This window comes from Leptopilina boulardi, unplaced genomic scaffold (genome assembly GCF_019393585.1).
Source record: "Leptopilina boulardi isolate dan_hultmark-lab unplaced genomic scaffold, ZJU_Lbou_2.1 LbouV2_318, whole genome shotgun sequence".
Classification (NCBI taxonomy): domain Eukaryota; kingdom Metazoa; phylum Arthropoda; class Insecta; order Hymenoptera; family Figitidae; genus Leptopilina; species Leptopilina boulardi.
The window spans coordinates 583,380-598,119 of NW_026137883.1; the positions used below are offsets into that span (position 1 = coordinate 583,380).

General features: G+C 24.8%; 1 protein-coding gene across 1 annotated transcript; it reads left to right on the forward strand.

The window, feature by feature from the left end:
* Positions 1–1,896: 1,896 nt before the first annotated feature.
* Positions 1,897–14,651, forward strand: LOC127284115 (lysosomal alpha-mannosidase-like). The gene is made up of 17 exons (XM_051309411.1): positions 1,897–2,122; positions 2,517–2,619; positions 2,917–2,998; positions 3,110–3,295; positions 3,780–3,985; positions 4,613–4,749; positions 4,948–5,081; positions 5,508–5,721; positions 7,316–7,512; positions 7,633–7,835; positions 7,932–8,131; positions 9,180–9,396; positions 9,583–9,700; positions 9,809–10,097; positions 13,141–13,380; positions 13,760–13,909; positions 14,199–14,651. Exons 1-17 carry the CDS (start codon positions 2,000–2,002, stop codon positions 14,520–14,522), a joined length of 3,123 nt encoding a protein of 1,040 aa, XP_051165368.1. The 5' UTR covers positions 1,897–1,999; the 3' UTR covers positions 14,523–14,651.
* Positions 14,652–14,740: the final 89 nt, after the last annotated feature.

Consider the following 14,740-nt stretch of genomic DNA (forward strand, 5'->3'; position numbering starts at 1 on the left):
TTTGGAATTTCATTTTTTTTTTTTGTTTAAAAAAATTTTCTTTTCAAATACATATGCATATTACCAATCGAAAAACCATCAAAAAAGCTATCGAAACTGATATTCATGAAAAAAATTTATTTTAATATTTAAGGCCAGGTCCAAATGAGGCAGCGCCATCTATATTGAAACTAAAATTTTGGAAAATTACCAACAGCCTTTTCTTGAAAACAAGAAGGTAAAATGATTTTTCCTTTATGGATAATTGATTATCAGCAAGAAATACTCCAGCTAAAACTTTTTTTGGGTTAAAATGATGAAAAAAATTTCATGTCAATAAATTAAATATGAGCACTTTTTTCACAAAAACTGTAACAGTACTTTCTCAGAAATTACAATCAAAAATGCAATTTCCATTTGGAAAATTAATAAACGCTAAAAAATACACGACCTAAGATTTACCAATCACGAAAATAAGAAAAAAAAATTTTATTAAATATTTAACATATTGATACGGCTTTACTGATTGTGACAGCCCTTTGGTAGATTATGTATTTCAGGTGGTTAGCAACAGCGCCAATCTCCTCCTTTCGGCAAAACCGCGAAACGTCTGGTGACATACATAACCTGCCAAACGGCTGTCATAATGAGTAAAATATGTTATGTTAAAACTGTTTTTTTTGTTATTTTCGTGATTGGTAAATCTTAGGTCGTGTATTTTTTAGCGTTTATTAATTTTCCAAATGGAAATTGCATTTTTGATTGTAATTTCTGAGAAAGTACTGTTACAGTTTTTGTGAAAAAAGTGCTCATATTTAATTTATTGACATGAAATTTTTTTCATCATTTTAACCCAAAAAAAGTTTTAGCTGGTGTATTTCTTGCTGATAATCAATTATCCATAAAGAAAAAAGCATTTTACCTTCTTGTTTTCAAGAAAAGGCTGTTGGTAATTTTCCAAAATTTTAGTTTCAATATAGATGGCGCTGCCTCATTTGGACCTGGCTTTAAGAGAAAAAAAAATAATTAGAGAAACAAATATTTTTGTCCTTTTGAAAAAATTTCGGAAACTCATTTTTTTAACTATCAATCATTTTTTTCAGATCAAAGAAGAATAAAGAAAAATAACATGTTTAATAAGAAGATAAACATTTTGTGACCCTTAAGAAAAAGTCCAACAGAATTTCCATCGTAGTGAAAAATTGAAAGATAATTTTCTACAAAACCATATATACCTACAGTGATCGAAACCAGATAATCAATTTTTACGATATTTATCATTGAGTTTTTTTTTGAGTTACAATAAAAAAATATATATATATATATATTTCATTTAGATTGTAATTTACTATGGTCTTCTGAATCAATTTCTATATATATATATAAATATTTTCTCTTTTTGCTTTCATTAGTTTGTCAATATTGCATTTTGTTTTATTATTTCCTATCTACAATATTATGTATACGATTTTAATTGTGTCGAAAAAAAAAATTTTTTTTTTTGTTAATCGCTCGTCGCAAATTGTGTGACAATCATAATTTGAGACTGATGTATAACTAACTTAAAAATTTTAAATGTATAAATTATATAAATATTATTCTCGGAGCTCTCGAGATTTATAATTGTACTTGCGACAATTATTAATGAGACATATTGTGTAATGCCTGTAAAGTAAAATAAATATTTAAGCCGATAATCGTTTTTTGTTTTAAACAAGAATAGAATTTTTTTTTATACAAAAGAAAACAATTTTAATTTTTTATTTTCAATTTTATTGTTTACTTTATTTTTTTAAATTTATTTGCAATTTTCTATTTTTTAATTTAATTTTTAAAAATTGTCGAAATACGCCTGTTGATCAGCAACAGAAATACAATTTACACGCTTGCTGTTCAGAAAGAAGGCTCAGAGAAGTTTTTGCTCTTTTTTTATTATTATTTGTATGTTTGGTTGAATACAGAATGTATAAAGATCTTCGTTATAGAAGAACATTTATATTCGTCGAAAAGATTCCCAGTGATGATGGGAGGATTCGTCTTTTGGTTTCTTTCAATATTTCTAGTTGTTCACCTTGTAATTCCATTGAAGGCTTTTTACGTTACCAACAGTGAACGTGAGGGACCAACGACTTGTGGATATCAAGTAATATTAAATAATTATTAATTAATTATAATTATTAAATTAATATTTATTACAATTTATAGGTGTTAAATTTTATTAATTAAATTCAATCATCTAATTTTTATGGTACAAATAAAAATTTCTTCATTGCTTCTGATTTAGTTACATTAATTAAAATTTAATTTAGTTTTATCAATTATTATTTGTAATAATAAATTTTCAAAAATTATTTGGTAAATATGTTAATTGAAAATAAATTTTAATATTAAAATCAATTTAATATGTAAAATAAAATTTTTATTTAATTATTTAGAGAAAATAAAATTATGAAATTGTATTTTCATATAAAAAATCAAAAAAATTAACAATATAAAATGTTGAATTATAAAAAAATTATATATTTTTTTTTGTTTAGTCATGTCCAAAAGTAGATCCCAAAAAACTCAATATCCATTTGGTAGCACATACACACGACGATGTTGGATGGTTGAAAACAGTTGATCAGTATTATTATGGAGGTGATCATAATATCTTTATTTTCTTATATTATTATTTTTTAAAAATTGTACAATTATTGCACAAAATTATTTTACAATTTTAGTACTATGTTTTTTTTTATATTTTAAAAAAATATTTGTTTAAAGTACTTCTTAACTAATTGAATAATTTGATAATTAATTTTATTAATATTTTAATGAAATTAATTATAATTTATTTACTTAATTTTTTTTTATTTATAATATAAATAGAGCAAATAATAATAAGAATAATAAAATAGAGCAGTAAATGAAAAAGTGATTTCTTTTATAATAAAGGTCGCCCTAAAATACAATTGGCAAGTGTTCAATATATCTTAGACTCGGTAATTGAAGCATTAAAAGAAAATCCCGAAAGAAGGTAAAAAATTTCTTACTAATATCTCTCTAATTTCATTATATTTACATAAATTAATTTGTATTTTTTTTTTTTTTATTAATTAAATTTGTTTTTTCCATTTTATTAAAATAGATTTATTTACGTGGAAACAGCATTTTTCTGGAAATGGTGGCAACAACAGAATAACAATGTGAAACAGATAGTAAGAAATTTAATTAATGAAGGGAGATTAGAATTCATTGGAGGAGCATGGAGCATGAATGATGAGGCTGTCACTCATTATCAATCAATTATCGATCAATTCACATTGGGCCTTAAGTAAATTTAATTTAAATAATTTTTAGATTAATGAAAAACATTTTTTTTTTAATTTTCTATTTTATTTAATTTAATATACAATACTTTGTAATATTAACGATTTATCAACTGCTGATAATTCTTAAGAAAAGTAAAGAATTTAAAAAAAAAATAGTAACAATAATGTACGATTAACCAACAACTGATTAAATAGGAATTAGCATTACCATCAGTAAGAAATAAAATTATGATTTACCTACTGTTTGGTAATGTAAAAATCTACTTTGTCAATAGTCGGCAAAGAAGAAGAGACCAAAAAAAAATTATGATTTACCTCTGTTGATAATGTAGAAATCTACTTTACCAACAGTCGGTAAAGAAGAAAAACAAAAATACGATTTACCTACTGGTGGTAATGCGAGTCCAGTAAATATATATATTTGATTTAAATATAGATTTAATGGATAATAGACAAATTAAATATTTTTATTTTAATAAAATTTAGACGCCTTAATGACACATTTGGAGAATGTGGACGACCAAAAATCGGTTGGCAAATCGATCCTTTTGGCCATTCACGTGAACAAGCTTCTATTTTTGCACAAATGGGATATGATGGTTTATTGATTGGTCGATTGGATTATAAAGACAAATCACAACGATTGGAAAATAAAATGACGGAATTTATTTGGAAAAGTAATCCAAGTTTAGGTGTGTAAACTATTATACTATAATAAGAAGATAATTTTTCTTTAAATAAATTTTTTTTTATTGAGTTTTATTTTATTGAATTTATATTTAACAGAATTTTTATTTGAGAGCATTTTTTTTTATTTAGCCGAATTTTCTATTTAACAGAATTTCAATCAAATAATATTTTTTTTGTTCGATTTCATATTTAACTAAATTTTTATTTAACTTTATTTTTAATTTTGGACAATTGTCAACCTTATTTATTACATTTTATTTAACAATGATAGAATTTTATTTATCTGAATTTTGCATATAATTAAATTTAAAATTTACTTTTTGCAAAAATTTTGACAAATAATGAAACGGTGAAATAGAAATACTTTTATTACAAAATTCGCGGCTAAATGATAATTTTATTAAATTGTAATTTCTTCTAAATAAATATTTTACTAAAATGTATATAAAAATTGTGTTAAACAAAAATAAGGTCATGTTAATAAATGAAAAATTGATTATAATAAAAATTTCGATGTATGAAAATTCGCGATTGTAAGAAAAAAAATAATACTTTTTTTTAATTTCGTTAAAAAAAAAATTTCAAATCACATTAAAAATTATATAATGATTTTTTTTTTTTTTTTTTAGGAAATAAGGCTAATTTATTTACGTCGGTTCTGTACAATTTTTACAAAGCACCTTCTGGATTTTGTTTTGACATTGTTTGTGACGACGAACCATTAATAGACGATCCTGATAGTCCTGATTATAATATGGATATGAGAGTAAGTTTTACAATTTATAATTATCATTTCTATATGCATTTTAATTAATTTATTTATTTACATAAAATATAAATATTACAATTATTTTTTTTTTATAAATTTTATCAGTTACGTTTCATTCAAAAATTTCTAGATAATTTTTTATGTTGTTGGTTGTAATGATAAAAATTATTGAAATTGAAAAAAAATAAATTACAGATGGAAATATTTTTAGCATTTTGTCAAATTCAGGCTAAATCTTACATGACGAATAATATTATTCTTACCATGGGAGAGGATTTTAATTATCAAATTGCACGTGCCTGGTTCGTTAATTTAGAAAAAATTATTAAGTAAGTTGTAGAAGGTTGTTTCTTCTTTACCGACTGTTGGTAAAGTAGATTTCTACATTATCAACAGAGGTAAATCATAATTTTTTTTGTCTCTTCTTCTTTGCCGACTAAGTGTAGAAGGTTGTTTTTAATAAAAATTTCGATAAAAATTATAGAATTTAAACAAAATGATTTAAAGAAAATTATTTTTACAAAAATTATTTTACAATTTTCTATTAAAATGAATTTTTATAAACATAAGTTTTTATTATTATTATTATTATTATTATTAATATTATTTATTTTCTCCGACTTTTTGTATGGAAATTTATATTTGATTTTTTTTTAAAAACACATTATTGTAAATTTATTGCTTTTTAATTTTTTTGATGAGTTATATATTTTATTGTACTTTTTTTATTTATTGGATTCTTTTTTTGTTTTTAGATACATTAATCTTCGAAACAGTACGGATTTCAATATTTTTTACTCAACACCATCGTGCTATATTAAAGCAGTAAATGATTTTAATAAAACATGGTCAACAAAAGATGATGACTTTTTCCCATATGGAAGTGATTCACATTCATATTGGACAGGATATTTCACCTCAAGACCGACTCTCAAATTTTTTGAAAGGCTCGGAAATAATTTCTTACAGGTAAATAGCAATTTCATTTTTTTTCTATTCAAAAAAAGAAAAAAAAAACAAAATAAATCATACATTTTAATGAATTTTTGAAAATTTAAAGAAACATGTGTTTAAATTTTAAAAACAATTTTTTTTTTCTTTTATTTTGGGTCAGAATTTCTCAAACAGATAACTTTATTTCTCAATGGTATAATTGGCATGGGTTTTTTTTTTTTAATTATGAAATGTAAATAAATTTTATTTTTGGTATTAAATGAGACTTAAGGCCAGGTCCAAGTGAGGCAGCACCATCTACATCGATACTAAAATTTTGGAAAATTTTCAACAGCCTTTTCTTGAAAACAAGATGGTAAAATGCTTTTTCCTTTATGGATAATTGATTATTGGCAAGATATATACCAGCTAAAACTTTTTTTGAGTTAAAATAATGAAAAAAATTTCATGTCGATAAATTAAATATGAGCACTTTTTTCACAAAAACTGTAACAGTACTTTCTCAAAAATTACAATCAAAAATGCAATTTCCATTTGGAAAATTAATAAACACTAAAAAATACACCACCTAAGATTTACCAATCACGAAAATAACAAAAAAAAAATTTTATTAAATATTTAACATATTGATACTGCTTTACTGATTGTGACAGCCCTTTGGTAGATTATGTATTTCAGGTGGTTAGCAACAGCGCCAATCTCCTCCTTTCGGCAAAACCGCGAAACGTCTGGTGACATACATAACCTGCCAAACGGCTGTCATAATGAGTAAAATATGTTATGTTAAAAAACTTTTTTTTTTGTTATTTTCGTGATTCGTGAATCTTAGGTCGTGTATTTTTTAGCGTTTATTAATTTTCCAAATGGAAATTGCATTTTTGATTGTAATTTCTGAGAAAGTACTGTTACAGTTTTTGTGAAAAAAGTGCTCATATTTAATTTATTGACATGAAATTTTTTTTATTATTTTAACTCAAAAAAAGTTTTAGCTGGTGTATATCTTGCTAATAATCAATTATCCACACGGAGAAAAAAGATTTCTTTTATAAAGTAACTTTTACTACTTTCAGAGTAAAACTGGACCAACTCGAAGTTTCTGCGCATCTCTGGCAATTTTTACTCCAAAAATAGTAAAATTTACTCTAGAAATAGTAAAACTTACTACGGAAACAGTAAAATTTACTACAGAAATAATAAATTTTACTATTTTTGGAGTAAAAATTGCCAGAGATGCGCAGAAACTTCGAGTTGGTCCAGTTTTACTCTGAAAGTAATAAAAATTACTTTTTCTTTTTCTCCGTGCATAAAGGAAAAAGCATTTTACCTTCTTGTTTTCAAGAAAAGGCTGTTGAAAATTTATTCAAAAATTCTAGTTTCATTGTAGATGGCGCTGCCTCACTTGGACCTGGCCTTAAAATAAGTTATATAATCATTTTTGAATATTTTTATTAATAAATTTAATAATTTATATATTTAAATAAAAGAAATAAATTTTTAATTTATAAATGAAATTTAATTTCTTTAAAGTTCAAAATATTTTTTAAGTTGTACTTTTTACTATATTAAAAAATAGAAAATTGATTTTAGAAAAGAATTTTTAATTATACAGGTCGTAAAGCAACTTTCTGTAATAAATAGTATTGTTCCTTTAAATAATGAATTGGACAAATTTCGCGAAGCAATGGGAATTTTACAACATCATGATGCAGTTGCCGGCACTGAACAACAACACGTTGCCAATGATTATGCTCGTATTTTGCATCACAGCATTAAAGGTGGTGAAGAAATTGCAATTAGTGCTCTAAGGTATTTTGAAAATTATTTTACAATAATTCATTTTTTTTTTATTATTATTTTTACACAAATATAATTAAAATTGGTACAAAAAAAATTTGATAAATGTGTAATTTTGATTTAATAATACAGAAAATGGTTGAATAAGAAAAAGAATGACAATGAAACGTCAACTAATTTTCACTCTTGTCTTCTATTAAATATCAGTTCTTGTCAATATACTGAGGAAAATGAAATTTTTGTCATTACTTTATATAATCCGACGAGTCAACCCCTCACAACTTATGTGAGATTACCTGTAACAAACACTTCTTACACAGTCATTGATTATTTAGGTAATGTAATTTTTTTTTTTTTTAAATTTCATTAAAAATAATTTATTTTTTTATAAATATTACATTCTCATCAAGGTTTTTTTATTTTTTATTTAGGCACTAAAATTGTAAATCAAGTGATACCAATTCCATTGGAAGTGATAAATATACCGGGTCGTCTGAGTGCAGCCAAATATGAATTAATATTTTATGCTGTTGGCATACCGCCACTAGGATTTCAGTCTTTTCACATCAGCCAAAGTTCATCAAATTCGAATATTTTCGATAACGAAATTTCTAACTCTATGGGTGGTGATGTAAGAATAATTTATTTTTTCATTTTATATTTATATTTTTTTTTATTTATTTATTTTTTTTTGTATTCCATTAACCGGGTCATCATACGGGACGCATGAATATTCTCTGCATATTAGACCTGTTTTCTATTTAAGGCCATGTGAGATTAAACCACATAAAATGCGACCGTAAACTTTCAAATTTTTACCAAAATTAACATTTTGGGATAGAGAATATAAAAATATAAAAGTTACCGACTTGCAAGAACCTACATTGCCTACAGATGGTAAATAAAAAAATAACCTATTTACAGGAATCTATATGACCGACTGATGGTAACATGAAGATATAAAAAATTACCGACTTACATGAATCTACTTTGTCGACTGATCGTAAAATGTAAATATAAATCTTCTTGCAGGAATCTACCTTGTCGACTGATGGCAAAATGTAGATATAAAAATTACCGACATGAAGATATCTACTTTGTCGACTGATAGTAAAATATAGATATAAAAAATTATTGGCTATCATTTTGGAAAGTTAGATTAATGCAAGTCGGAATGTTTCATTGTACCATCAGTCGGCAAAGTAGATTCCTGCAGGTCGATAATTTTTTTATATTTTTCATTTTACCCTTCGTCAGACAAGTAAATTTTTGTAAGTCGGTAATTTTTTATATCTTCATTTTACCAACAGTCGAGAATGTAGATTCCTGTAGGTCGGTAATTTTTTTATCATTAGTCGGCAATGTAGGTTTTTGTAAGTCGATAATTTTTTACCATTAGTATGCTAATTCGAATAATAAAATTCGTCTAAAAAAATTTATCTAATAAAATTATTTTCAATTGAAAATTAGAAACATTAATTTTTTATGGGAAATTCATATGTCCCATATTTACATTAAGCGGCATATTTGAATATATTTTTTTAAAAAAACTTTATTCATAAAAAACTGTCAATGAGCATAATAGCCCCTGGAATGGTGTAATTATAAGGGTAAAGATGTATTATTTGAAAATGAAAAAAAGAAAAATTCATAGATATAATTTAATTTACATTTTTCAGATGTATAATATTTCAGTAGACAAAAAAGGACACGTCCATGTATTATCGAAATTAAAGAAAAATCTCAATTTCATGCAATCATTTTCTTTCTATGAAGCTGAGCAAAATAAAGAAATTAATTTTCTGCGAAGAAACTCTGGTGCCTATGTTTTTCGGCCAAAAGAAAATACAACTGCTAAATCCTTCGATTTTATTGGAAGCTTTAAAATATTTAAAGGTCATACTATTTTTAATTGATTTTTTAATAAAAAAAAATAATAATTTTAAACAATTAATTATAAATTAATATTATTTTTTAATGATTAAAATTAAATTAATTTGTTAAATTTTTATAAATTTAAAACACAATTATTAAATTTTATTTTACTTCAAATTTTTTTTTTAATTCTATATTTTTCCACAGGTCCTTTAGTTGAGGAAATTCAAGTTAAAATCAATGATTGGATTAGTCAAATTATTCGAGTTTACAATGGACAAAAAAAAATTGAATTTAATTGGCTCATTGGACCAATTGATGTGTCGTAAGTAAAATTATAAAAATTAATATAAATAGTTTTAATAAAAAAAAAATTATTTTTATTTTTATTAAAATATAGAGTTTAATAAAAAAAAAATGTTTATCATCTTAGAGATAATGTTGGCCGAGAAATAGTGACGAGGTACACGACGGATTTAAAATCCAAAGAAATATTTTACACCGATAGTAATGGACGGCAAACGATAAGACGTAAAAGAAATTTCAGGCCCACTTGGAATCAAACATTCGACGAGGCAATTTCATCAAATTACTATCCAATTACAACAAAAATTTCTCTACTACAACAACAAGAACAATCGGAAAGTGAATTAAAACTCAGTGTTTTTACTGATAGATCTCAAGGAGGCACAAGTCTTCAGGATGGCGAATTGGAATTAATGGTAAAAGAATTATTTAATTTTAATAAAATCATCACTTACAAATATTTTCAGTAAATAAAAAAACATTTATTCGGTTAAATACATTTTATTAATATAAAAATTATATTTAAAATTTTTTTTTTCGTTCTTTTCATTATTTTAAATAAAAAGCTTTTTCGTCTACAATTTTGAGTTTGGTCCCATAACGTGTGGAAAATTTTTTTTTCAAAATTTTAAAAAATTTCCAAAAATGTATATGAATGATTTCATTCAAGATTATATCACTATTTCAACTGAAAAAATAAATTATTTCATTTAAGATAATATACCCAGATAGCAATAGTCAGTTCAAATTGACAGCAAAAGTAACTCATGACGTGCGAGTTACCCTCCCTTGGTGAATGCACATAAGCACGCAGATGTGTCCTCCATGGAGGTACATACGCCTCGCATTTTATGCGACTTCACGAAAGTGCGCGCAAAATGAGGGCATCAAAAAAGCGCACACACGTTCAGACAGACAGACATTTGAATGATACTCCTGTTAAATCTTTTCTAAAAATGCGCAGTAGAGTAGATTGCACTTTAGACATGCACAGTGAGATCAATTAAAGGTTTCACATGCGCCGTAGAATCCGTTATCTTTAAACTTGCGCAGTGGGCTTAAATGCATTTCAGACATGCGCAGTAGGGTCAATTGAACTTTTCACATGCGCAGTAGGGTAGAGTGCACTTTAGACATGCGCAGTAAGGTCAATTAAAGTTGTCACATGCGCAGTAGAATCTATAGATATTTAGAGTTGCGCAGTAGAGTTAATTGAATTTTTTACATGCGCAGTAGTGCTGAGTGCACTTGAGACATGCGCAGTAAAATCTGTTGATCTTTAAACTTGCGCAGTAGGGTTAAATGCACTTTAGACATGCGCAGTAGGATAAATTGAATTTTTCACATGCGCAGTAGGGTTGATATGTGAAAAGTTTAATTAACCCTACTGCGCAAGTCCAAATATCAATGGACTCTACTGTGCTTGTGAAAAGGTAATTGGACCTGAACAAAATAATAAGATAGTGGACGACACTCTTTAATAAAATAAAAAATATTTAAAATACTATTTCAGTAACATGATATTTATTAATATTATAAATTTTAATGTTTAGATTTAATGAATAAAAAAAGTTGCACTTATTGTTTCACAACAAATTGAAGTGTTGATCCACTGACTGCACAATCTATACTGACGCTGACACTTGACAGACTAACGCTCACTCCACATACATTACAGCACGCACGAAATGCATCTATAAAGCACCACTCACATGAATGTAATAAAGGTACTTTTATGCGTGCACGAAAATGCGACACACGTTATGAGAGATACAAGCGACTTAAGAGCACGTAACTGCCGGCATTACATGTACACATGTGAACTCTCAAATGTGACGCATTTTGTGACACCAATATGCGAATTCAATGCACGCAATTAAGGTGCATTAATTCAGACATAAAATGCGACGCCTGACATGCGACTAACGTGAGACGCATGAATGTTATCTGAGTAATATTATTTCTAGAAATTGAATTAATGCTTAAAGTATATTAAACACTTGGATTGATTAATGTTTAATTCAAACAATATAAATTTTAATCAAGTTGAAACAAGTATTTATTTCTATTAATCTTTCCATTTTCTTGGATCAAGACTATATGAGTATTAGATTAAGTAAAAAGTCGTTTTCAAGAAAACAACAAAACGATTTGACCCAAGAAAATAAAATACTCAACGTAAATCACTTGACATGAGAAAATAATATTCTTGACTCAATTCTTTTTCTGTTCTTGACGCATAAGTAAAACATTTCGCTTGAATCAGTAAAATATATTTACTTGTATGAAACTCATATTTTCTTATATTTCAAGAACATTGCTCAATGCTCAAAATTACTTGACTCAAGAAAATAAATTTCTTCCAATAAGAAAATATTGTCTTGTTTCAAGTAAAGTACCTCAAGTATAAATGCATTAACTTGATTCAATTAACTTTTTTTTCAGTGTAAATACTTCTCATTTTCTTGATACTATACGTAGGTATATATGCATATAAAATATGCAAAATTTTCTAAAAGTGTATTAAAATTTTTTTTGAAAATTTTGCTTAGTTTACCCAAAAAAACGTAAAAAGAAATCATGAATTTTGACTTTTTTTTATGTTTTACAGCATGAAAATAAAATTTGCGGATATTTTCACTGCCTTTTGTAATCAGCTCATTAAAATATAAAATAAACGACGATGCGCTGAAGTACACAACGTTTATGATCAACGATTTTTACACAGAAAATTAAAAGGCATTAAAATAAGCTGCAACGCTTATTATTTTAACCCAATTTTGCTTATTTTAATCCATTTTAGTATTAAAATAATCAAAATTGGATTAAAATAATAAGCGTTGCAGCTTATTTTAATACCTTTTAATTTTCTGTGTAGTTTACCTAAAAAATTATTTTTTTTATAATTTGTTGATTAATAAAAACTAACAGAAATATTTTTTAGGCAAAAAATTATTTCTTTAAAAACCGTTTATCCTAAACTTTATGCTAATAAACGTAGTATCAAAAAAAAAATTAGAGGTATTTTAAAAAAAATTCTAAATATTGAACATTTTTAAAAATTTCCGAAAAATTTTATCCCTGTACGGCTTGACCAAAATCAAAATTTTTGTAAAAAGAATAGTTTTTTTTAATTTTTCAAAATAATCGAGGACACAAACAATTTTAAAAATAAAATTTTTTCATTTTTATATTTCAAAAATGTAGTAAATTATATTTCAATCGTCAGACTATAACCAATTTTATAGAAATCTTAACTTTTTTGGTGTCTTGCTTAATTCTAATAAATAAAAAATTATTTAATAAGGATTTTTTTTAAAGTGATGAGCATTAAAAAAAAATTTCAGATTTTGACAAATTCATATCTCATAAATGGTTTCACAAAAAAAATTCGAAAAAATCATGGAAATCTTTTTCGTAGATGAGTACAAAAAGATAAAAGAATTTTGTTTTTTATAGTTACATCGAAGATTGTTAAGGGATGATGGTTTTGGAGTTGAAGAGCCTCTCAATGAAGAGGCTTTTGGAAAAGGTTTAGTTGTCAGAGGTCAACACGTTATATTTTTTGATGAAATTAGTGAAAACTCAGCTTTGGATGAAAAAACTCAAGCTCTACAATTGTCCCTAAAACCTTGGATATTCATTACTCCTCTTCAAGACGTTTCCTTTGATCAGTGGAGAGCAAATTTCAAAATGCAAGTTAGTAACAATATAATGATAATAATTTTATCTATTTTATTATTTTTATTTATTTATTTATACAATATATTATTTACTTATTTAATTTTTATGATATAATATTCTTTTTAATAATAATTTACTAATTTGGAAAAAAAAACTTTTTGAAAAAAACATATTAATTATCAATTAAATAAATAGATAAATCAAATAAATTTAAAAATGTTAAATAATTAATTGATAATAATAATAATTTAATAATTGATGTCTTTTGGAGTCAGAAAATGATTTCAATCATTGCAGTTATATTGTCCTTAACAGTAAATTTATTCTAATAAAAAAGAATAAATTAATAATAAATGCGTAAATAAAATAAAAAAAATAAACTTTTATTTCACAGGAAAGCAGTCTTAATACAGTTTTGCCTCAAAATATTCGCATATTAACATTAGAACCTTGGAAAGATAAAAGCGTACTATTAAGATTAGAACACATTTTTGAAGTTGATGAATCTTCAAAATATTCACAGCCAGTGAAAATTAACATTAAGGTGACACATTAATAAAAAAAAATGTTAATTTAATAATTCCAATTTGAATTTTGTGATGCTTTAAATATAAATTTCTTAGTTTAAAAAATTGATTTAAAAAAAAAATTAATAAAATAGTTTTATTTTTATTAATTTATTAGGTAAAAATAACTATACATATATAGTTGGGTTTGAAAAATAAATTAAATAATCATTCTTATTAGTGATATTGTATATCAAATAAAGTTTTTAAATAATTTTTAAAACATTTTATAAATTAAAAATTCAACGTGAATTGTATTAATTTCAGGATTTATTCTCAACATTAAAAGTAACATCAGTACGAGAAACGAATCTTTCTGGAAATCAATGGCTTGATGATGTGAATATTATCAAATGGAGAACTAATGAAACTGAAGAAAATTTCACTCGTGATGAAAATTTATTATCAAATAAAACAAAAGTTAAATATAAAATCACTAATAGTGATAATATTCCCATTGACGAAATATTTGTTCAACAATTGCAATTTAGAACAAAACGCAATGAAAAAATGAAAAATAATGAACAATTTATCATTAAAATTAATCCCTTTGAAATTAAAACATTTGTCGTGAAATTTGATTCTCAATAAAAAAAAAGAAGTTAATAATCAAATAAAAAACATTTTTTCCATCAAATATTGATATAAGTAGTGATAAGTTTGTTTTTTTACTTTTTTAAAAACCTTTTTTATCAAGTAAAATATATTTAAAAAGAAGAAAAACTTTGTTGTTATTTTTAAAAATAAGTTTCGGACTAAAAAAAAAACATTTTTTATAATTAATTTCTTTTTTATTTTACTAATAATCA